Source organism: Pristiophorus japonicus, chromosome 15 (assembly GCF_044704955.1).
Source record: "Pristiophorus japonicus isolate sPriJap1 chromosome 15, sPriJap1.hap1, whole genome shotgun sequence".
In the NCBI taxonomy this organism is placed as follows: domain Eukaryota; kingdom Metazoa; phylum Chordata; class Chondrichthyes; family Pristiophoridae; genus Pristiophorus; species Pristiophorus japonicus.
In genome coordinates, this window is record NC_091991.1 from 153741125 (window position 1) to 153766053 (window position 24929).

The following is a 24929-nucleotide window of genomic DNA, read 5'->3' on the forward strand; positions in this document are numbered from 1 at the left end:
CCTCAACCTAAACTATTAATATGCATTTATTGTTATTTAAAAAAAAAACAGAAGCATGAATAAATCAACAGATGAAAATAACAATACTGTTCTTAATTCTCACTAGTACTTTAAAATTGTTTGCGACTGAGGCTGGAATTTTGCTGGTGCTCAGCAGATGGGATGGGTGGTGGGTCAGCTGTTAAATTTAAAATGATTGACAGTGGGTCAAGAACCCGCTGTCAAAACACACGCACCGGACTATCCCGATGTTGGGTCTGCCATCGCTGAGCAGGCAGCGGCAGGGGAGACAATTAAAATAATTCGTGGCTTGTTTACAGCCATTTAGCTATGTTTTCCCCCCCCAGCTTTTTGGATTTGACAGGTTGCCCAGTGGTTTCCCGCTATGCCCAGGCCTTGTCTGTGAAGCTGAGGCAGGAGGTCAGTGGTCATTGAATCAGTTGATCAGTTGTTGAGCTGACAGCTTCAAAAGTAAAGTAAAAGCTCCCACCTTAGAGATATCTTCCCTCAGTCACAAACTCTTCCTCAGTGCATTTCCACAACAGATTCACTATGCTGCAAGTCTTTACACAAGTCCGCATCCAGTCTGACCTCATTACCCCTCTCACCATTGACAGATCGCTTCTGTCATCTCAACTTCACCTGCCATCTATTCCATCAACATCAGTATCCCCGAAAAAAAATCTCAGCTTGGTCCTCAGAATCCCACCACGATCAGCTCCAACACCAGCATCATCAGGCACACCTGCAGTACCAGGCACACCAACAGAAACAACAAAACCAACCTTTTCCACAATCAACTGATGCTGCACAGGACACAGAGCATCCGCACGTGGCCTCATTGCTGCCTGGGATGGCCTCATCATGGTCAGATTTACTTCACTTGAGGCTGTACAGCCTGGCTGCCACATGATGCACCAGGTTGGCACCACAAAGCATCCCTACAATGCCCAAGCCATTCCTTTGCGGGGGGGTATCCTTATGTCTCACCATTGACTGTCACTCACTAAGCTACTTCCAAAAAGGTGCACACAAATCTGTCCAAGAATTAAAAAATGTTGAAAATAAAGATTTCAATGTTTGACAACACATTAACAGAAATTTTACATGAACATTGGCTAAAACACCCAATTACCTCCCCTTGTTTGTTGTTAGTTGGTATGCTTGTATTAGCATGAGGGCGAGTGAGAGGTGTGGCTAGTGAGATGGGGATGTGATAATGTAGATAGAGAGGGATAGGTGGAGGTACAAGTTAAGCTGGTGTGAATAATAATGTGCAGGAGTAGGGTAGGGAAAGCAGATTGATGGGGATGAGATGAGTGGCACAGCAGGATGAGGTTGAGTGTGGCTTTGCAGCAACGTTGCATGATCTACTGAGATCATTGAAAGGTTTGTGTCACTGCAGCCAGGTCCTTCTGACGACATCCCTGTTTGTGCTCTCCTATGCAATGTTCAACCAGGCAGCGTTGGTCTCTGGGGAGTTCTCTTCCAGCCATTGGAAGAGAGGAGAACCTCCCTCATGCTGTGACTCCCTCCAGAAGCATATGGAGGGAGTCATGGGAGAGCCTGGGTGCAGCCGTACACCTTTGTGCAGTGCTTGTTGGTGTTTGCAGCATCTCGATGCTGTAGGACACTGACAGCACAACTGTCAAAATCAATTTGGCAATGGTCCCTTTAAGGAAACCGGCAGATGTCACCTCATCGAATGACATCATCAGACTCGCTTTTTTTTAATTGGCTGATAACCTCGCTGGGCGTGCTTAGCAAGCCCAATCATTGTAAAATCACTTCAACAGAGTGGGACCGATACTGGCTGCAGTGAACTCACCTCAGTAGGCGAAATTGCAGCCTTTGTCCCGAATGACAGATTTTAGTAACTTTCCCACAATTGACATTAGTCTGTAGTTAGCTGGTTTCTCTCCCACCCTTTTTAAATAATGGAGAGACATGAGCAATTTAGCAATCCAACAGCACAGTTCCTGAATCAAGAGAGTTTTGCAAAATTATTGCTTATGAATCTGTAATTTCCACACCTGCTGGGATGGAAACCATCAGGTTCAGGATATTTGTTTATCTTAAGTCTCATTATTTTCTTCATTACCATTTAAAAAAAACTGGTATTATATCCAATATGTTTACTTTTAGTTTCCCTTGTACTATTGGTATTTTGTATATAAACCCATTATTTGAAACCTCAAATTTAATTATTGGAAAAATAATAGGTAATTCTACCTGCAAAGTTATTTTCCATCAAATTCATTTCTACTTCATGTTCCCCCTTTTTGGCTCTCATCTCCTTTCATTCACTATATGGCGGGAGCATAGTAGTGGATTGGCCACCTACACTACACCCTATATTGATGTTAACGGAAAGGAAAAATTGGGTGGACTGTACAGTGGGTGGCTGATCCACTACCACCCGTTTTGGGCTCCTGAAGTTGAATTTCACTTCCTAAGATTCTGCAGGCCCCCAAATTCTCTCCTCAGTTAATATGTTCCTGATATTTCCCTAATGCCCAACGTAGTTTTGAGTCCTCCTCCTCACCAATGTGCTTCTCCATATTCTCCCACCTAATGTGCCTCCAATAAATGAGAGACAGCAAGATAAATCAGACGACAGGGAGATAACTTGGTTAGGAAAGGAAGGACATGGCGGCACACTTGATATGAGAAAATCTTCAAAGATTGTCAAGCTATTTTGCTAACTGAGGAAAATCCACTAAAGAACTAAAGAAGGCCAGTCCACCTTATTTGAGTCAATAAAATGTTTTTCTCCATTGCATAGATGTTCCTGTGTTCAAACTTTAAAATGAATCAATGCCTTGTAAAAATAAATTAATCACACTGTAAATGGAACATGTCTGAAGCATAAATACTTGTTTTCAAACACAAACAAGCAAAAATTAAAAAAAACCTTTAAGTAAACACACTTCGTATTTGCAGTACAGAAGAAGCAGGTTGCCAAAGGTTTCTGGTGGAAAAGGGTTCTGCTGAAGTAAGAATTGTAGTTTTTCAAATCCCTCAGTTGGCTTGGAGTCCATATTCATCAGGGCTTGGTTGTGAAGAGTGACTGGATCAAGTTCCTATAAAGAAAATAGAGGGGATTGGTGCAGGCTTGATTATCCTCACTCAAATAAAATGACAAATTACTAACAAAGCAAGCTTTATTCAAAACTCAAGATTCTCCCTCAGTTTTAAGATAATTTAAAACATTCCTAAATATCACCCAGTTTCTTTCACTCTGCTGGCTACAGAAGCCACGACCTTTCAGATCCTGCCATGCTTATATTTCTCCTTCATTCCCTCCCACCTCTAACCTAGTTTATATTTCTGGGCTGATACTACTTTTATATCATGCTTTCTGGCCCCATTCCTACTTCTTCCACGTGTCGCACCGATTCTGTCCTGCCGTTTCTGATTCCTAGCTGCTTTGCGTCTTCCAGTTGTTCTACTGGTCTGCCTCCACTTCAGCATACATTCCAGATCGGCAGCTCGGGCACAGTCAAAGTTCTGTTCTGTTCCTAAGAAAAAATCTCATCCTTCACAGTCCCATTCATGGCGGCTACTCTGATCCTTGGTCCTCTACCTCCTCTTTCCAGCCACATTCCAGGTGGCTCTGCCCATCTAAAATTGTAATTGCTGCCTGTCTCCTGTCCCACTGCTATGCACAGACATAGTATCAAGGGGAAGTGAAGAGAGAAAGGTGGGAGAGGGGGAAAATCAGGTAAGGGAATGGGACAGAAAAAGGAGGAAAACCTCAGGGATTTGGGGTTATTCTGAGGTCATTGAGAGGATGTAAAGGCTTGAGGAGCAGAGTAGAAAGACTGAGGGGCCAATAGCAGGTGAAGAGGGTAAACCAAGTGCGGCAAAGAGGGGAAACCAAAGGTGGCGGAGCAATTCAGAGAGGAAACCACAGGTGGGAGCAACTTTGATTCTACCAGTAACGAATGGTAACTTATTGAAATTGCACTGTTAACTAATATAAATATTGGTAACACTCAGATTTCCCTCATACCAACAGTAATACAATAATCACTGATATAGATGATATAGGCAACTGGCAGCAAAAGGGGTAGTGCCCTGATATCCTACCTGTAACCAGTAGCAATCCTATAACTGCTGATAATCACTCTGATCTTCTTATATTCCTGTTTCAAATATTTATCCCATTTCCTTTGAACTGAACTTTTTCGGCCTAGAAATTGTGTCTCGCCCCGTTTGGGGCAATAACTTTTGCGAGCGCGCTAAAGTATCGTCGTGCGCTACCCAATTCTAGCAGGTGCAAACTTCCGGTTTAGCGGTCCAAGAAGGAAGTGGAGCGCTAAATCAAGCGCTACCACTTCCCTTTGAGCGTTAAACCAGGTAATAGGGATGGGAGCGGCAGAGCGCTGCACAATATCCAGTGCCATGCTGCTGGGATCGGAGGCTTCTTCCCTCCTTTAAAGGGAAGGGCCATTGCTGAAGGCTCTGCAAGAAATCGAATCCCCTGCTCACTGACGGCACCAGCGATCCGCAACGATCAGCCCCAAGCACTCTAACAGAGTGCAGGGCTGATCAATCGCGGTCGAAGAAAATGTTAAAAAAAATGACGAGGGCTTGCAAAAAAAATGTTCTCCTACCTCACTGGAAATCCCATTAAATAGCACTCCCCAAGCGGCCAGCCTACCTTACAACACCTTCTGCAGCTGCCGATTGACATTCAGTGATGCTAAAGGGGTGCGAAACCAAAGTTCACATCCGGGGCGCAGGAGATTGTGGCATTAGGGTTTACCGCCTTTGCCAAAGGGCAAGGCAGGTTCACGGGCGTCGGTACTCTCGCCGCGCCCGGTTGCAGAGCTGGTCGTGCCCCGTCATCGCCCCCTGGAGGTGCAAAGGAGGTCAATTTCTCCCCCTTTGTCTCTGCCTCAATAGCCACATGTGGTGATGTATGGATTCCGTTGTCGAGTTCCCCATTCGCCCACCAGTGGAAATAATCTTTCACTATTTACCAACAGTAAGGTCCCCAGGTTTCCCTTAACCCTTTACTGGCGGCTCCTTTCTCAGTGATGCTCCCACAATAGTCTCCCCGAGCCCCCATCTCTACCCCCACAAACCCCCATTCCCCCTCTCCCCAGCCTCCCTCTCTTCCAGAGTCACCATTCCCCAGTCTCACTTCCTCCTCCATTTTCAAGCACCCACCAATTTCAGAGAGCCCCCCAGCATTCCGATTTCGGAGCTCCCCTTTGATTCCAGACTCCCCAGCCCCATTCCCACTGCACTTCACAGAGTCGCGACTCTTGAGGTGGCGGTTGAGTGACGTCACGGAGCCGGGTGGTGGGGGTGCACTGTGGCAGGAAATTTAAATCTCATCTCCTGCGCTGCTGGAGGCAGCACTTGGGCGAGGAATCCCCGATTCTGGCAAACTCCCAATGAGTCGAGGAAACGCCCGGTCATTCAGGGAGCGTTTGGAACCCTATTGTGAAGAGAGATTGAGCTCAATTTGTTTCCATTGCAGACAAGAGCAAGAGGAAATGACTTGCACAGATATTGTAGATGTAAGCAAACTACTTAGCTTTGACTCTGATCACAGAATTAGTCCATGTAAGAAAGACATGTACAAGACTCAAATAAGGCTAGTGATCTTCCTAACTGCCAACATGATATTTTCAGCTGTTTACAGAGCAAGTGGTTCTGTAATTGGTTCAGGAACTCTCTATATGCTCTTGATGCACCTTAAAAAGCTGTTTTTGTATACTGTGTGATGAAAACTTTAAAATGTCCTTCTTACTCTCCCTCCAGATGGAAGCTTTGCTCAAAACAGACGGATATCAGTGTTGGAAAATAGAATACTTTTCCACTTTTTGTCACCAAACCAAAATGTACCTCAATTCAACAGAATAAGGGGTTGGCAATTTAGGACTGAGATGAGGAGAAATGTCTTCACTGGAACAGAGGCGGCTGAGCGGAGATTTAATTGAGGTGTATAAAATTATGAGGGGCCTAGATAGAGTGGATAGGAAGGATCTATTTCCCTTAGCAGAGGGGTCAATAACTAGGGGGCGTAGATTTAAAGCAGTTGGTAGAAGGATTAGAGGGGAGTTGAGGAAATGTTTCTTCACCCAGAGGATGGTGGGAGTCTGGAACTCACTGCCTGAAAGGGTAGTGGAGGCAGAAACACTCATCACATTTAAAAGGTACTTGGATATGCAGTTAAAGAGTCGTTACGTACAGGGCTATGGACCCAGTGCTGGAAGCTGGGATTAGGCTGGGTGACTCTTTTTCAACCGGCACAGACACGATGGGCTGAATGGCCTCCTTCTGTGTCATAATTTTCTATGATTCTATGAAAGGATGTGAATCTTTGGAATTCTCTACCCAGAAGGCTGTGGAGGCTCAGTCGTTGAGAGTATTCAAGACAGAGATCAATAGATTTTTGGATACTGAGGGAACCAAGGGATATGGGGATAGTGCAGGAAGGTGGAGTTGAGGTAGAAGATCAGCCATGATCTTATTAAATGGTGGAGTAGGCTCGAAGGGCCGAATGGACTACTCCTGCTTCTATTTCTTATGTTTACTATGTTTCATAGCAACTGAATCTCAAAGGTTAGGGACCATAGCTTTTATACAGTTTTATCCTTTGGTTTTGATTCAGAAACTTGGATAACAAAAGTTAAGAGTAGAAAATAACTGTATGGGCCAGAGTTGCCAGGTTTATTCAGCAGAAAAAAATAAAATTGATAGGCACAATCTCAAGCATGTTGGGATATGTGTGACCAAATTAGTTGCATTTTAACCAGTTGAAAAAACAGTAAGTGATAGTATCACTGGACTCAAGTTTCGGCCTGAGTTGCTCCTATTTTTTTGGAGGAATAGTTTAGAATGGAGCATCTTAGAAATTGCAGTTCTCGGCATTTAGTTTGCTCCAGTTCTAGTGCGTTAGAACTGTTTCATTGTAGAACAGATTTTGTTTTTTTTAAAGGGGACGTGTTTTGCAAGTTTAAGCAGTAAAAACTTACTCAAAACTAAGTTAGAATGGCGTAAGTGTAGATTTTTGTACGCTCAGAAAAACCTTGCCTACACTTGGAAATCAGGCGTAGTTACAAATCAGGTGTAGGGAACGAGAGATGGGGGGGAGGGGGGAGGAAGGGAGTAATTAAATTTTACAAGCATTCAACAGCTTCACTTCTACAAATAAAGAGCCATCCTGAATAATAAATGATAAATAAAGCAAATATAAAAAAATCAATTTTCCTACCTGTTTGAAGCAGCAGCAGCACAGCAGCCTCCGAGCTGAGGTTATTTTTATAGGGCCGTTTGGCCAGCAGAAAGGGGTGGGACACGGTTCGGACAGCAGCCACCAGAGCTGTGAAGTGATTTGGGCCAGTCGGCCAGCAGAAAGGGCTGTGGGCTTATTCAGGATTGCTGGCTTCTCAAAGGTATAGGGCTGCATTGATTGTACCCACATCGCCTTGCGAGCACCTAGGTGGAGGATTCCGAGCAGTACAGGAATAGAAAAGGTTTCCACTCCATCACTGTGCAGCTCGTGTGTGACGACAAGCAGCGCATCATGTCAGTCGATGCGAGATACTCTGGCAGCACCCATGATGCGTTCATCCTACGCGACAGCATTATATCTGACATGTTTGAGCAGCAGCCAGAAGGGCAGAGCTGGCTTCTGGGAGACAAAGGGTATGGCCTGGCCACCTGGCTCATGACGCCCCTACGCGTAACACGGACGGAAGCTGACCATCAAGACAACATTGCAATGCGCAGCATCATAGAGAGGACCATTGGCATCTTGAAACAGCATTTCCGATGCCTGGACCATTCCGGAGGCCACTTGCAATACTCTCCTCAGATTGTCGGTCATTTCACTGTTGTGTGCTGCATGCTGCATAACTTAGCCATCATGAGGCAGCAGGAGCTGGTAGTGGAACCAGAAGACCCACATGAGAGGCCAGTGCCTGATGATAGTAATTTGGAAGAGCAGGATGAGGATGATGACGATGATCAGGAAAGAATGCAAGTGCCTGATGCCGGAGCACGAGGTCGGAGGAGGGTGGTCCATCGTGCTCCTATAACGATTGTTCGAGCCCTGCGCCAGCAGCTCATCCGTGAACGCTTCAATTACTGATGCCTGAGGGCTCTGCGACCACTGTTGCGCATGGACATGTTTATTTTTTGGAGTTGTTCCTATGTTGTGTTGTGTTAATGGAACATGATTCAGTTTTAATGAAAAAATATTTTATTGAAAAGTTAACGTCAGTGTCATAAAATATTTGTTGCATCAAACTTTACTTTTTAATATGACTCTTTAAGGTCACTTAAAAACTTTAAGATCACTTATAAACTTGTAAAGTTACAAAAGTTACATAACAATTTCAATGTGAAAAACGCTACTACAGTTACATCAAGAACAAGAACAAAAGCAGCAAAGAAAGGCTGCAACCATCTCTCATCCACATCTCGGTGATGTTCACTTCTTCATGGGGGTGTCATTTGATTGGCCGGGTTCTGTGCCCTTATTGCAGCAGCTACCTCACCCAGGCCCTCCCTGACGGCCTGTGCCGTCATTTGCATGCCCTCACTGACGGCCTGTGCTGTCGATTGCGCTCCCTTGGACATTTCCTCCCTCATTTCCCGTGTCATGGCTATTTCTCCCGTCAGTACCGTTACCTCTTCACCCACCGCACTGACGCTGTCCACGAGTGATCGGGTAAGCTCACTGGTCTCCACACCCAATGCCACAACCTGAGCCACATCTGTTGCACGCTGCATCTCAGGAGAGCGTGTCTCCAATCTCCTTCTCTGCCTGGGTCTGCCTCGCGGCACCACTACACTGGGAGCCACAGGCTGGGACGGTGGGACGCTCGGTGTTCCAAACGGCAGCACTAGAGTGGGAACTGCGGGCTGGGATGGTGCGGGCCTGGGTCTTGCATCCGGCACCACTCGAGTGCGAGCCCTGGGCTGGGATGGTGGGTCAGTGGGTGTAAACTGCTCCATTATATCACCAGCACTACTGGGACCCGCAACATTGGAAACAGGACAAGGGGTTGAAACTCTGATGCCCGCTAATGTGGGCTCATAAATATTAATTTGGTAGGTCTCCCCTGAAGACATTTCCGTCATCGCCACCTGCAGCCAGTCTGGATTGTCCGCATCTGGTTCTTCAGGGTTGGCATCATCATCTTCTGCAAAATATATCAGAACAGTCAAATGTTTAGCAGCAGAGGAGGGGGCAGGATGGGTGGCTTGAGTACTCTCACACATAGCAGGCCAGGCAGCAGGTTGGTTTGAAGGGCCACGATGCATTTTCAGGACTTACCCTCTTCCTCGCGTGTGGGACCAGCTTGTGCTGTACTGATTGCTTTTCTCCATGTACGACTCATCATAGCAGCTACCCTCTGTTCCAAGGGTGTCAGTAGATGCAGATTGGGCGTGCCTCCTCCTGTTCAAGTTGCTTCCCTTTTGTTGTGGGCCAATTTCTTCTGCAAAGATTAAAGTATAACTTTTTACAGAGTCTTTCTGCAGGGTGGGACATACAGATAGTCACATTTACAATTATGATTCCATTAAACAATTTAAATATTACTTACACTAACTACTTGACCAAGGTCGTGCCGTTTCTTTTTACACTGGTTTCCAGATCTCATGGTATGCACCACTGCGCAGTAATCTTCTGCAACTTGGTTCCAGCGTTTCTTCATTTCTTTAGGTGGCACTTTTACACGACCTCTGTTGCTGGTATCCAGCTCCTACCATCTCTGCTCAATGACGTTAACTAATGTCTCCACTTCCTCATGCAAAAAATTCTTTGTTCTTGGTGGACGTTGTTCCATTGCTGTATTGAACTGACACTCTGATTTTTCAAAACACACAGTCCTTATTTTGCATGCACCAATGCAGCACTTGTTCTGGAAGTTTAGCAGCAAAAAGCAGCACTCACTGATTTCAGCAGGTGATTTCTTCAACAGTGCTGCTAAAAGCACTCCTTCAGGCTCAAAAAAAAATCACCAAAAGTTCACTCACAGGCCTTTCCACAGCTCCACAAAACAAATCAGCACTTTTCCTCATTTACCTTTAAAAATGGCCGAGTGCCAATGTTTGTGTCTTACTGCACACACACGCGCACGCTCCAGCGCGCATGCGCAGGGCTGCCGGTGCGATGTCTTCTGCTCGGATGTGGCCCCGCCCCCCTGCAGTCTCAGAATCGGCGCCACGCTTTGGCCACGCCCCCCGCAGATCTCTCCTCGCCACGCTTTGACCACGCCCCCCGCAGATCTCTCCTCGCCACGCTTTGGCCACGCCCCCCGCAGATCTCTCCTCGCCACGCTTTGGCCGCGCCCCCCGCAGATCTCTCCTCGCCACGCCGAGCTGGGAGCAAGCTGCTGTGAACCGGAGAACTGCTCCGTAAGTTTTTGACGCGCTTTTGAGCGCGGAAAACAGATGTGGATCTCGGGGCTGCGCCTAGAAACTTGAGCCCATTAAGTGTGGATTTTAATTTTAAAAGCCTTATCAATCAGCAAATCAGCTCACCTCTTCAGATCGTGGTGGCATGTCTGTCAATGCTTCTTGTGCTGCTTCATCTGTTTAATGAGACGAAAGACAAAGCATAATTGAGCTCAATAATATTCTAACACTGCAACAATAGTCTCCCATCAAGAAATCAGATTATATATTAAAATATTACATATAGCTATAAAACACAGAACAATTATCAGAACAAACACACAAAACCCACGGGATACGATTTCTCTCTCAAATTGGTTGACCCAATGAATCATGAATAACAAAGGACTAGACTTTCCTTAGAGCTGTGCCCAGTCCACCGCTGTAACTTAGACTAATGTGTGTCAGAAACCCTGTTAACGTGTTTCCGACGGCTTCCGCACATGGAGCAGGAGCGGTTCCGAGGAAATTCTGGGCCAAGGTCACAAGTGAGTTACAGTCAACATCATGAATGGAATATAAGTCATAATTCTGCAAACCCTCCTGGGGGGCACAAAAGTGTTTTCGCTCGGTGGGGGGGGGGGAAAACGCTACCGGCTCCCGTGAAATTGCACGGGAGTTAGCGGAGGTGCAAAACTAGTAACACCGCACCACTTCTGGTAGCGCTCCAGCCCGCTACGCCGCGGGTGATGACATTATCGGCGTGCGCGGTTACCCGTTTTCACCCTGCAGCAGAAATTGGGCAGCGCCCAGTGAGGCTGTCGCGGGCGATGTCAGCGCCAGCCTCGCAGGTCATGCAGCGGGCCTCAGTCGGCTTGCTGGGTGAAATTTAAAGAGGAGGTGCGCTGTGCCATTTTGGGCTAGCCTCCGACTTACCGGTCCGGCCTCAGTGTCGATTTTCGGTGGGTCTGTGCCGCAATCGTGCAGCCGGGCACTCCGTTCCGGTGCTGGGCTGTGGCCACGACATCCCGCATCCCTGGTAGTCTAGTGTAGGCCCCTGAAAACCCTGCAGAGCTCGCAGCGTACACTCCGCTTTAATAGAAGGCGAGGGCCCTTGGAACGCATCAGCACTGCATAGAGAGGCCGCATAGCGTACCAACTCTCGCCCGGGTAGCGCCCCCAAGCTGGTCCCGACAGGAAGTGGAGTGCGCGACAAGTGGAGTGGTGAACAGCAGCAGTCCCAGCACCAACCCCTGTGGAACACCACTTCCTATCTTCCACCAGTCTGAGTAAATATCTTTATCTCCGGTTCTCTTGTTTTCTGTTTTATAGCCACTTTGCTATCCATTCTGCTACTTGTCCCTTGATTCCATATGCTCTTATATATGACCTTAGTCGTGTGTCTACTGTGCTGTACCTTATCAAATGGCCTTTTAAAAGTTCTGGGGGGGGGGGGAAGAAATTCGGTGGATAGGGCCCCTCGCGAGGGGCGCTAAAGGGTTTGCAGCCACGAGCGCTGGCAGTAACGATGCCCAGCAAATTCAGTGTGTTGGTACCGGCGGTGCTGAGGAGTATCGACCGGGAGTATAGCGCCAGTGTGCAACACCCTCTAGTATCGAAACGGATGCAAAATTTGGTTTGCGCTGCACCAGTAGCACCCTGTAGTGATCCCGCCAGAGAAAGTTGGCGTGAACAGCTGTCCCAGGGCACTAAGGAAAGGAATGACTGCATGAGGCAAGTGTGATTGATATATATTTTTTATGCGATTTAACTTTATTTGGGGTGAGTAATGTATAGGGAATGTTTTTCTGTTGTTTATCCCGATTCCTTTTTTTTTGCAGGGAGGCCTAACTTAGGGTGCTACGAAGCTGGATCTTTAGCACGGGATATTCAGTTGCTCACCCGGCATAGCGCCCTAAAAGAAGTGTGAAATGCCTCCCTTAGCACTCCACGCCATTGTCAGGGCGCAACAACTGAATTTTGTGGCTCACGTTGCAAACCATTTTCCAGCGCTAAATTTAGCGATGCCCAACATTAGCACCTTAAGAACCCGCCAACCAAATTTCTAGCCTCGTGTCTATTATATCCTTGAGTAATGATTCCATTATCTTTCCTACCACCAGCGTTAAGCTAACTGGTCTATAGTTCCCTGGGCTTGTATCTCCCTTTTTCAATATAGGAATGATATTAGCTTTCTGTCAATCCTCTGGCACTATTCTTTTTCTAATTAACCTTAATTTTATACATATTTTTTAAATATTCTTTATATTACTTTAGTATGCGTGAATCCAATCTATCCAGACCAGGGGTTTTATCCTCTCTAAGTTTGATTAGTTTATCTCCAGCTTTCTATCTTAAATGTCTTGATATCTTTTTTGTTCTCTTCTGTTAGTCTCCCTGGTAAATACTGAGGTAAAATAACTATTTATGACATTTCGCTGTTATTACCTGTGAATTAATTTTGTGCATCCTTTAGTGGCCCTATCCTTATCCTGATTTTCCTTTTGTTATTTATATGCTTGGAGAATACTTTCCTATTTCTTTTTATATTCCTTGCTAATTTAATTCTGTAGTTCCTCTTTGCCCAATTGTTTTTTTTGGACTTTTTTCCTAATCTCTTTGTATTCCCTTCTGTCATCTCTCCTTTATTATCTATGTACTTGGGGGGTATGCATTTTTTTTAAAGTTTCAATTTTGCCCATATTTCATTATTCATCCATGGTGTTCATTTTTGGCTAGTTAAAACATTTGCTAAATAGTAATTTTTAAAGAAAACAAACAATCCCAGTATATATAATCTGATGTAATGTTACAATCATTGTCTTATAAATGTTAGAAAAATAATGAAGTACGAGAACAAAATCAAATAGCGAGTACCACCATCCAATTTAAAAATGTAGAAGAATTATTGGCCAGAATTTGTTGGAGCAGGGCATCCAGGGGGTGTCTCGTTTGTTGGATTTTTTTTTCCCTCACACTTTAGCTCAAAAAATTTACCGCTGCAAAATGCAAGCTGCTAACAGAGCATCTGGAACCTCAACGGATGATGGGATCAGCAGTCTATCTGTTTAAGAATAGAGAATTAAACAGATGAATGACAGAGATGGAAATAGGGTGAATGGGAAATAGGGTGAATTAGAGTCAAATTAGGTACAGAAAGAGAAATAAAACGAGGGAAAGAAAGATTGGATTAAGAGAGAGAGAATAAGAGACAGAAAGGAAAATAAATTTTTTTTAAACTGTAAATAAGCAGGAATCAGACTGAACAGTTTAATTTTTTCTCCAACGGCAGAACGGTGAAAATCGCCCAGCAATCTGTAGCGATCTGCAACTCATGGCGTATCTCTTCCTCGCCCCAAATTACTGAGTTATTTACATACTATTAACGATGTGCGTGTTAAAATCCCTGTTATTTTCCCAGCAAATTCTGTGCCATTATGTTTTAACAGAATAACCCATAGTAACAAGGGATGTCTGGTAACATCAAGGTTATTGATCACTCCCTTTATATTAATTTAGTTGTCATACATTTCCATTTAATCTGCAAGCGTTTAGAAACTTTCAGAAAAATAAATTGGCCTCAGCAAGAAGTGTATGTTACATCTACAAAACAGTTCTAATTATTTTTGACTTTACACTTACAATTCTTCAGTTGATATTCAATGGCTGCTTTAAGATTAAAAGCTTCAATCAATGCAGTTTCGTGGAGCACTAAGGTGTTTCCAACACTTCTGACGTCAATCCCTTCAGTTGTCATGCCAACACTCAGCTCTGAAAAAGAACAAATGATAACAAAAGCTAGTTGAACAATTAGCGAGAGGTTACATTTCAAGGACAAAAGAACATAAGAATTAGGAGCAGGAGTAGTTCATATGGCCTGTCGAGCCTGCTCCGCCATTCATTAAGATCATGGCTGATCTTTGACCTCAACTCCACTTTTGTGCCCAATCTCTATATCCCTTGGTTCCCCTGGAGTCCAAAAATCTATCGATCTCAGCCTTGACTATACTCAATGACTGAGCATCCACAGCCCTCTGGGGGGTGAATTCCAAAGATTCATAATCCTCTGAGTGAAGAAATTCTTGCTCAACAGTCTTAAAAGGAGGACCTGAGACTGTGCCCCCTAGTTCTAGACTCTAGAAAGAAAATCCTGGCATAGGCAGTCCCTCAAAGCGAGGATGACTTGCTTCCACGCCAAAAAGGAATGAGTTCACAAGTGTTTCAATGAAGGACCTAATATTCCAGATCCAGAACTACATCGTGATGGGTGGAAGATGCTTGCGCTTGGATTTTTTTAATGTGTGGTGGCCGTTGCACATCAGCCACCACACGGGCTTGACAGAGTTAGGTCTTGGTCCAGTGGCAGGGATTACCCAAGACTAACTGGGGACCAGCTCTGCTGCACAGACCGAGCGCATACACATATCGCAGTGTGGGCTGGCCCGTGCTGCCTCTGGGCCCTCGCCTCTTCTCGGCCCCAGATTCACGCCTCTCCTGGGCCCCGGTCACTTCCCTCTATGGACTCTTGCCGCTCCTTTGCCCCTCCTGCTGTGCCTGCCCGCACTGCAATCAGCGACCTGGCTTCGTAGCCGTCGCCCTCTTGCAGCAGCACGCACTGCTCCCTGTAGTGGTATGCCGCTCCCTCCAATGGCCCCGGCCTGCTGATGGTCTTGCAGGCCGGGACCGCGTGATTTCCAGGCCGGGCCGCCGCACGCTGCTCCCTCCTATGGTCCCAGCCACCACTGAAGACAATGGCGGTGCTTGTTACGCAGAACACAGCGCGGAGTAGAATCGGTATGTTACCAGTTGTTGCATTGTTCACATATTCGCACAACAGTCCCAGGTACAATCATTCCTGTTCTATTCAGGAAAGACTAAACAGTCTGGGGCTGCTTTCTCTTGAAAAGAGAGGGGCAATGTAATAGAAGTCTTTCAAAAAGGACTCTACTTGAGTGTCGGGCTGTTGGCATGGCAGCCCGCTCCCCGGTGGTCCAGGGAGGCCCCTTTCATTACTGCAGAGTTTGCAGCTTCGGCCCTTCCATTTAACGAAGGGAAGAGCCCTTCCTACACGGCTATGTTGCCCAGTGCGTAGCACTGCGCCCTGTTCCCTCCGTGTCCGCTCCAGAAAGGAAGTGGAGCACGTTATTTTGCGTTCCACTTCCTTTTGGGGCCGATAACCCGAATATAGCTAGCACGGAGGTATTTCCGCGCTTGACACTAAATGTCCCACCTCCCGGATGATACCGCCCCCAAACGGGCACAAATGAATTCCCCCCCACCACGTGTCTAAATACGGTAGAAAAACAGAGGCATCTGGGGCTACAGATACACAAATCACTAAAGGTAATGCCAGGTTAATAAGGCAATAAAAAAGGAAAGCACTGAGGTTTATTTCTGGAGGGATGGAATTGAAAAGCAGAGAAGGTATGCTACACTTGTATAGAACTTTGGTTAGACCACGCTTGGAGTACTGTGTACAATTCTGGTCTCCATATCATAAAAAGGATATAGAGGCACTGGAGAAGGTGCAAAAAAGATTTGCTACAATGATAGCAGAACTGAGAGGTTATACCGATCAGGAAAGATTGAACAGGCTAAAGAAAAGAGAAGACTGAGGGGTGACCTAATAAGAGGTTTTTAAGGTTATGAAATGGTTTGCTAGGGTAGACCTCGAGAAGATGTTTCCACTTGTGGGCGAGACCAGAACTAGGAGCGATAAGTATAAGAAGATAATAACTAATAAATCCAATAGGGAATTCAGGAGAAACTTCTTTACCCAGAAAGTGCTTAGAATGTGGAACTCGCTACCACATGGAATAATTGAGGTGAATAGCATAAATCCATTTAAGGGGTAGTTAGATAAACACATGAAGGAGAAAGGAATTGAAAGATACGTTGATGGGGTTAAATGAAGAAGGGTGCGAGGAGACTCATGTGGAGCATAAACACTGGCATGGATCCGTTGGGCCGAATGACCGTAAATACGATTAATGTTAAATCTGGAGACAAGCTGATCATCTGGAGTTCTATGGGGCTCTAAACTGGCCCATCCCTTTTTTCGGCACACTCACCGGAGATGCGCAGCTTTTCAGCGTGGAAAATTGCTCGGAAAAAATAGGTCGCCACTTTGTACGCTGTCCGGCCTCTCCCGGGTCTTTGCGCAGTGGGTCGGAGGCGGAGACAGCGTCCCACGCTGAAAACAGTGCCGAGTCGTCTGCACATGCGTGTTGGAGTTGTGCGCGCAAGCGCTGTAGCTCCTGCCCTCAGCCTCTCAGTGTGCATGCTGCAGCGTGGGACCCGATCATCATCATCACACCGGCTGCTGGTGCGTCTCGTCCCTATCCTAGGCCGACTGGCCTACCGCACAGGCTGGCCCGCTGCTTTCCCAGGCTGAAGATGAAGGTAGGGTAGGACTTACTTACTTCTATTTTTTATTTGGATATTTTGAAAAAAATATGTAAATATGTTTTGTCTCTTGTGAATAGTGGTGACCATTTGTCAAGCCTATTTACCTGGTGCTATTGTGAAAGAAGAACATAAGTGACGGAGGAACACTGAGAGAATATCTTATTTATTGAAGTAGACTTTATTTAGATAATATGTGCTGAATTTTGGCCCAGTATAATCACTGCAAACAAATAGTTTAAGACCTTCCTATCCTTCCTAAAGTGCGGTGCCCAGAATTGGACACAATACTCCAGTTGAGGCCGAACCAGTGTTTTATAATGGTTCATCATAACTTCCTTGCTTTTGTACTCTATGCCTCTATTTATGAAGCCAAAGATTCCGTATGCTTTTTTCACCACTTTCTCAACCTGCCACTGCCATCTTCAACAATTTGTGCACATATACCCCCAGGTGTCTCTGTTCATGCAACCCCCTTTAGAATTGATCAGCTGGAGTTCTATGAAAACTAACCTTGTCAATCTCTAGGGATCTAGATAACCAGCTTGAACAATAGCGAGACAGCTAGATGATTAATGGCAAGTTTGGAAACAAATTGATCAGCTGGAGTTCTGTTAAAACTAACCTCGTCAATCCCTGGTCGGGGGCTGTAATAACTATTGTCCCCTAAGCTCAGTGCAGAGGAAGTAGCGAAGACCACCGAACAGTTAAGAGAACTACAGAGCTGACAAAGAACCATCAAACAGACAGAGAACGTGAGACGACCATGCCACCAACGAATTCTGCCCAGAGATCAATGGGGTAATATGGTTTTGATCTCTGTATTACTATTACTATTGTGTGTCAGCATATGTTTGATGTGATTTTCAATAGACAAATCATTGATTACCATGTTTTGACATCATGTCCGAATCGATTATAATGCTGTGACCTTAGTCATGAGTCTACTATGCTGCATCCTATCGAAGGCCTTTTGAAAATCCAAGTACATTGCATCTATGACATGACCCTTATCTACTCTTTCTGTTGTTACTTCTTCAAAGAATTCAATAAAGTTGGTCAAGCATGGCCTTCCCTTTTGAAAGCCTTGCTGACTATTCTTTACTCAAATAGAAAAATAGCTAGAAACTCAAAATATAGCAAAGATTCGATTGTCTTTCCTATTACTAACGTTCAACTAACTGGTCTATTGTTCCCTGTATTTGTTCTAGCTCTCTTTTTAAAATATTGGAATAACATTAGCTGTCCGCCAGTCCTCTGGCTCTATTCCCTATACACACTAGTGCCTCTGCTATGTCTTCCCTAGCTTCCTTTAGTATGCACTATGTAGTTTCAATGTTGCCCTTATCTCTTTATTCATTCATGGTGTTTCATTATTGAATAGTCTGTTCTTGTTTTTTTGCCGATACGTATTTCTCCTGGACTCTATTGATTACCTTTTTAAATATCTCCCACTGCTGTTCTATCTCTTTGTTTGCAATATTTTTTTTCCCTGTTCATCTTCCCAAGTTCCATTCTCATCCCCTCAAAATCAGCTTTTTCCAATCTATTGCTTCGGTCATAGTCTTGCTTATGTCTTTCTCAATCATTATCTTACACCTTATGTTGTGATCGCTACTGCCTATATGTTCCCCTACACTTACTTCCCTTCTGTGGTCTGGCTCATTTCCTATTCCCTCTCTTGTTGGGCTTCTTACAGACTGGGTAAAAAAGGAGTCCTATACACATTATAAAATCACCATCCTCTTTTCCCCTTTTACTACCTCTTGCCAGTATGTTTGGGAGTAGTTGAAATCTCCCATGATTATTATGCCATGTCTTTTACTCATTTCATAGATTTGCATATATATTTCTCCCTACATTTTCCTTCCACTATTAGGTGGTTGTATATACCCCTATTACTGTGATCAATCCCTTCTTATCCTCTGTCTCAATCCACATGGATTCTGTTTCTATTTTTCTGTTAGTTATTCCACTGCCATTGTCATCTCTAATTAGTACAGCGGTCCCACATGCTTTCTTTCTTCCCTATCCTTTCTAAACATGATACAACTTGCAATATTTAATTGCTGTGCACTGTGCTGTACAGGGAATTTAATTTGTTTTTAATTAATCGTTCCTCTAGCTTTTTTAAATACTTTATACTTATATAAAGTTCTATAACTTTCTGTTCCCTGACTGTTTGTTACCCTTATTCCTTCACTTGGTTTGCCCGTTCTCTCATCTATTCCTTTTATTTTCAGGCTTCTGTTATTTCCACCAGAACCCTCACCCTGTTTTACTAATTTAAAGTCTTACTTACAGCCCTATTTATCCATTCTACCATTGGTCCTATTCCAGATCAGGTGGATCCCAACTCCTTCCTGTCCCAGTACTGGTGCTAGTGTCACGTGAAATGCAAACACTCCTCCCCACACCACTCTCAGCCACACATTGACCTTCCTCATCTGTGTTATCTATTACGATAATAAGCACGTGGCTCTGGTAGTAATCCCGAGATTCCCAGCTGTGGGGTCCTGCTTTTTCATTTAAAAATTGTACGAATAATAACACTATTAAATAAAGGTTAGATTGGACAATAAGGTGGATGAATTAACTGTGCAAATAGATATTAACAGATATGATGTGATTGGGATTACAGAGACGTGGTTCCAGGATGATCAGGGCTGGAAACTCAACATGCAAGGGTATTCAACATTCAGGAAGGATAGAATAAAAGGAAAAGGAGGTGGGGTAGCATTGCTGGTTAAAGAGGAGATTAATGCAATAGTTAGGAAGGACATTAGCTTGGATGATGTGGAATCTATATGGGTAGAGCTGCAGAACACCAAAGGGCAAAAAACATTAGTAGGAGTTGTGTACAGACCTCCAAACAGTAGTAGTCATGTTGGGGAGGGCATCAAACAGGAAATTAGGGGTGCATGCAATAAAGGTGCAGCAGTTATCATGGGTGACTTTAAGATGCATATAGATTGGGCTAACCAAACTGGAAGCAATACGGTGGAGGAGGATTTCCAGGAGTGCATAAGGGATGGTTTTCAAGACCAATATGTCGAGGAACCAACTAGGGGGGAGGCCATCTTAGACTGGGTATTGTGTAACGAGAGAGGATAATTAGCAATCTCGTTGTGCGAGGCCCCTTGGGGAAGAGTAATATGGTGGAATTACATAGAAACATAGAAAATAGGTGCAGGAGCAGGCCATTCGGCCCTTCTAGCCTGCACCGCCATTCAATGAGTTCATGGCTCAACATGCAACTTCAGTACCCCATTCCTGCTTTCTCGCCATACCCCTTGATCCCCCATAGTAGTAAGGACTTCATCCAACTCCTTTTTGAATATATTTAGTGAATTGGCCTCAACAACTTTCTGTGGTAGAGAATTCCACAGGTTCACCACTCTCTGGATGAAGAAGTTTCTCCTCATCTCGGTCCTAAATGGCTGACCCCTTATCCTTAGACTGTGACCCCTGGTTCTGGACTTCCCCAACATTGGGAACATTCTTCCTGCATCTAACCTGTCTAAACCCGTCAGAATTTTAAACGTTTCGATGAGATCCCCTCTCATTCTTCTGAACTCCAGTGAATACAAGCCCAGTTGATCCAGTCTTCCTTGATAGGTCAGTCCCGCCATCCCGGGAATCAGTCTGGTGAACCTTTGCTGCACTCCCTCAATAGCAAGAATGTCCTTCCTCAAGTTAGGAGACCAAAACTGTACACAATACTCCAGGTGGCCTCACCAAGGCCCTGTACAACTGTAGCAACACCTCACTGCCCCTGTACTCAAATCCTCTCGCTATGAAGGCCAACATGCCATTTGCTTTCTTAACCGCCTGCTGTACCTGCATGCCAACCTTCAATGACTGATGTACCATGACACCCAGATCTCGTTGCACCTCCCCTTTTCCTAATCTGTCACCATTCAGATAATAGTCTGTCTCTCTGTTTTTACCACCAAAGTGGATAACCTCACATTTATCCACATTATACTTCATCTGCCATGCATTTGCCCACTCACCTAACCTATCCAAGTCGCTCTGCAGCTTCATAGCATCCTCCTCGCAGCTCACAATGCCACCCAACTTAGTGTCATCCGCAAATTTGGAGATACTACATTTAATCCCCTCGTCTAAATCATTAATGTACAGTGTAAACAGCTGAGGCCCCAGCACAGAACCTTGCGGTACCCCACTAGTCTCTGCCTGCCATTCTGAAAAGTACCCATTTACTCCTACTCTTCGCTTCCTATTTGACAACCAGTTCTCAATCCATGTCAGCACACTACCCCCAATCCCATGTGCTTTAACTTTGCACATTAATCTCTTGTGTGGGACCTCGTCGAAAGCCTTCTGAAAGTCCAAATATACCACATCAACTGGTTCTCCCTTGTCCACTCGACTGGAAACATCCTCAAAAAATTCCAGAAGGTTTGTCAAGCATGATTTCCCTTTCACAAATCCATGCTGACTTGGACCCATCATGTCACCTCTTTCCAAATGCGCTGCTATGACATCGTTAATAACTGATTCCATCATTTTACCCACTACCGATGTCAGGCTGACCGGTCTATAATTCCCTGTTTTCTCTCTCCCTCCTTTTTTAAAAAGTGGGGTTACATTGGCTACCCTCCACTCGATAGGAACTGATCCAGAGTCAATGGAATGTTGGAAAATGACTGTCAATGCATCCGCTATTTCCAAGGCCACCTCCTTAAGTACTCTGGGATGCAGTCCATCAGGCCCTGGGGATTTATCGGCCTTCAATCCCATCAATTTCCCCAACACAATTTCTCGACGAATAAGGATTTCCCTCAGTTCCTCCTCCTTACGAGATCCTCTGACCCCTTTTAGATCCGGAAGGTTGTTTGTGTCCTCCTTAGTGAATACTGAACCAAAGTACTTTTTCAATTGGTCTGCCATTTCTTTGTTCCCCGTTATGACTTCCCCGATTCTGACTGCAAGGGACCTACGTTTGTCTTGACTAACCTTTTTCTCTTTACATATCTGTAGAAACTTTTGCAATCCGTCTTAATGTTCCCTGCAAGCTTCTTCTCGTACTCCATTTTCCCTGCCCTAATCAAACCCTTTGTCCTCCTCTGCTGAGTTCTAAATTTCTCCCAGTCCCCGGGTTCGCTGCCATTTCTGGCCAATTTGTATGCCACTTCTTTGGCTTTAATACTATCCCTGATTTCCCTTGATAGCCACGGTTGAGCCACCTTCCCTTTTTTATTTTTACGCCAGACAGGAATGTACAATTGTTGTAGTTCATCCATGCGGTCTCTAAATGTCTGCCATTGCCCATCCACAGTCAACCCCTTAAGTATCATTCGCCAATCTATCATAGCCAATTCACGCCTCATACCTTCAAAGTTACCCTTCTTTAAGTTCTGGACCATGGTCTCTGAATTAACTGTTTCATTCTCCATCCTAATGCAGAATTCTACCATATTATGGTCACTCTTCCCCAAGGGGCCTCGCACAACGAGATTGCTAATTATCCTCTCTCATTACACAACACCCAGTCTAAGATGGCCTCCCCCCTAGTTGGTTCCTCGACATATTGGTCTAGAAAACCATCCCTTATGCACTCCAGGAAATCCTCCTCCACCGTATTGCTTCCAGTTTGGTTAGCCCAATCTATGTGCATATTAAAGTCACCCATTATAACTGCTGCACCTTTATTGCATGCACCCCTAATTTCCTGTTTGATGTCCTCCCCAATGTCACTACTACTGTTTAGAGGTCTGTACACAACTCCCACTAATGTTTTTTGCCCTTTGGTGTTCTGCAGCTCTACCCATATAGATTCCACATCATCCAAGCTAATGTCCTTCCTAACTATTGCATTAATCTCCTCCTTAACCAGCAATGCTACCCCGCCTCCTTTTCCTTTTATTCTATCCTTCCTGAATGTTGAATACCCCTGGATGTTGAGTTCCCAGCCCTGATCATCCTGGAGCCACGTCTCTGTAATCCCGATCACATCATATTTGTTAACATCTATTTGCATAGTTAATTCATTCACCTTATTACGGATACTCCTTGCATTAAGACACAAAGCCTTCAGGCTTGTTTTTTTAACACCCTTTGTCCTTTTAGAATTTTGCTGTACAGTGGCCCTTTTTGTTCTTTGCCTTGGGTTTCTCTGCCCTCCACTTTTCCTCATCTCCTTTCTGTCTTTTGCTTTTGTCTCCTTTTTGTTTCCCTCTGTCTCCCTGTATTGGTTCCCATCCCCCTGCCATATAAGTTTAACTCCTCCCCAACAGCACTAGCAAACACTCCCCCTCGGACATTGTTCCGGTCCTACCCAGGTGCAGATCATCCGGTTTGTACTGGTCCCACCTCCCCCAGAACCGGTTCCAATGCCCCAGGAATTTCCTCCCTGCTGCACCACTGCTCAAGCCACGTATTCATCTGCGCTATCCTGCGATTCCTACTCTGACTAGCACGTGGCACTGGTAGCAATCCCGAGATTACTACTTTTGAGGTCCTACTTTTTAATTTAGCTCCTAACTCCTTAAATTCGTTTCGTAGGACCTCATCCCTTTTTTAACCGATGTCGTTGGTACCAATGTGCACCACGACAACTGGCTGTTCTCCTTCCCTGTTTAGAATGTCCTGCACTCGCTCCGAGACATTCTTGACCCTTGCACCAGGGAGGCAACATACCATCCTGGAGTCTCGGTTGCGGCCGCAGAAACGCCCATCTATTCCCCTTACAATTGAATCCCCTATCACTATCGCTCCCCCACTCTTTTTCCTGCCCTCCTGTGCAACAGAGCCACATTAGGATGGAGAATGAAAGTTAATTCAGAGACCATGGTCCAGAACTTAAAGAAGGGTAACTTTGAAGGTATGAGACGTGAATTGGCTAGGATAGATTGGCAAATGATACTTAAGAGGTTGACTGTGGATGGGCAATGGCAGACATTTAGAGACTGCATGGATGAACTACAACAAGTGTACATCCCTGTCTGGCATAAAAATAAAAAAGGGAAGGTGGCTCAACCATGGCTATCAAGGGAAATCAGGGATAGTATTAAAGCCAAGGAAGCGGCATACAAATTGGCCAGAAATAGCAACGAACCCGGGGACTGGGAGAAATTTAGAACTCAGCAGAGGAGGACAAAGGGTTTGATTAGGGCAGGGAAAATAGAGTACGAGAGGAAGCTTGCAGGGAACATTAAGACGGACTGCAAAAGCTTCTTATAGATATGTAAAGAGAAAACTGTTCGTAAAGACAAACGTAGGTTCCCTGCAGTCAGAATCAGGGGAAGTCATAATGGGGAACAAAGAAATGGCAGACCAATTGAACAAGTACTTTGGATCAGTATTCACTGAGGAGGACACAAACAACCTTCCGGATATAAAAGGGGTCAGAGGGTCTAGTAAGGAGGAGGAACTGAGGGAAATCCTTATTAGCCGGGAAATTGTGTTGGGGAAATTGATGGGATCGAAGGCCGATAAATCCCCAGGGCCTGATGGACTGCATCCCAGAGTACTTAAGGAGGTGGCCTTGGAAATAGCTGATGCATTGACAGTCATTTTCCAACATTCCATTGACTCTGGATCAGTTTCTATGGAGTGGAGGGTAGCCAATGTAACCCCACTTTTTAAAAAAGGAGGGAGAGAAAACAGGGAATTATAGACCAGTCAGCCTGACATCGGTAATGGGTAAAATGATGGAATCAATTATTAAGGATGTCATAGCAGCGCATTTGGAAAGAGGTGACATGATAGGTCCAAGTCAGCATGGATTTGTGAAAGGGAAATCATGCTTGACAAACCTTCTGGAATTTTTTGAAGATGTTTCCAGTCGAGTGGACAAGGGAGAACCAGTTGATGTGGTGTATTTGGACTTTCAGAAGGCTTTCGACAAGGTCCCACACAAGAGATTAATGTGCAAAGTTAAAGCATATGGGATTGGGGGGTAGTGTGCTGATGTGGATTGAGAACTGGTTGGCAGACAGGAAGCAAAGAGTAGGAGTAAATGGGTACTTTTCAGAATGGCAGGCAGTGACGAGTGGGGTACTGCAAGGTTCTGTGCTGGGGCCCCAGCTGTTTTCATTGTACATTAATGATTTAGACGAGGGGATTAAATGTAGTATCTCCAAATTTGCGGATGACACTAAGTTGGGTGGCATTGTGAGCTGTGAGGC

General features: G+C 45.0%; 1 protein-coding gene across 3 annotated transcripts in view; it reads right to left on the minus strand.

Moving 5' to 3' along the window:
* The window catches only part of ift70 (intraflagellar transport 70), a 112376-nt gene that overhangs the window by 59573 nt on the left and 27874 nt on the right, over nt 1–24929 (minus strand). For all 3 annotated transcript variants that reach the window (XM_070901140.1, XM_070901139.1, XM_070901141.1), the window contains exons 7-9: nt 14011–14139; nt 10516–10565; nt 2931–3083 (exon numbers count right to left, since the gene is read on the minus strand). In XM_070901140.1, the coding sequence (XP_070757241.1) occupies nt 2931–3083; nt 10516–10565; nt 14011–14139 (332 nt within the window). The remainder of the gene's footprint in view (nt 1–2930; nt 3084–10515; nt 10566–14010; nt 14140–24929) is intronic.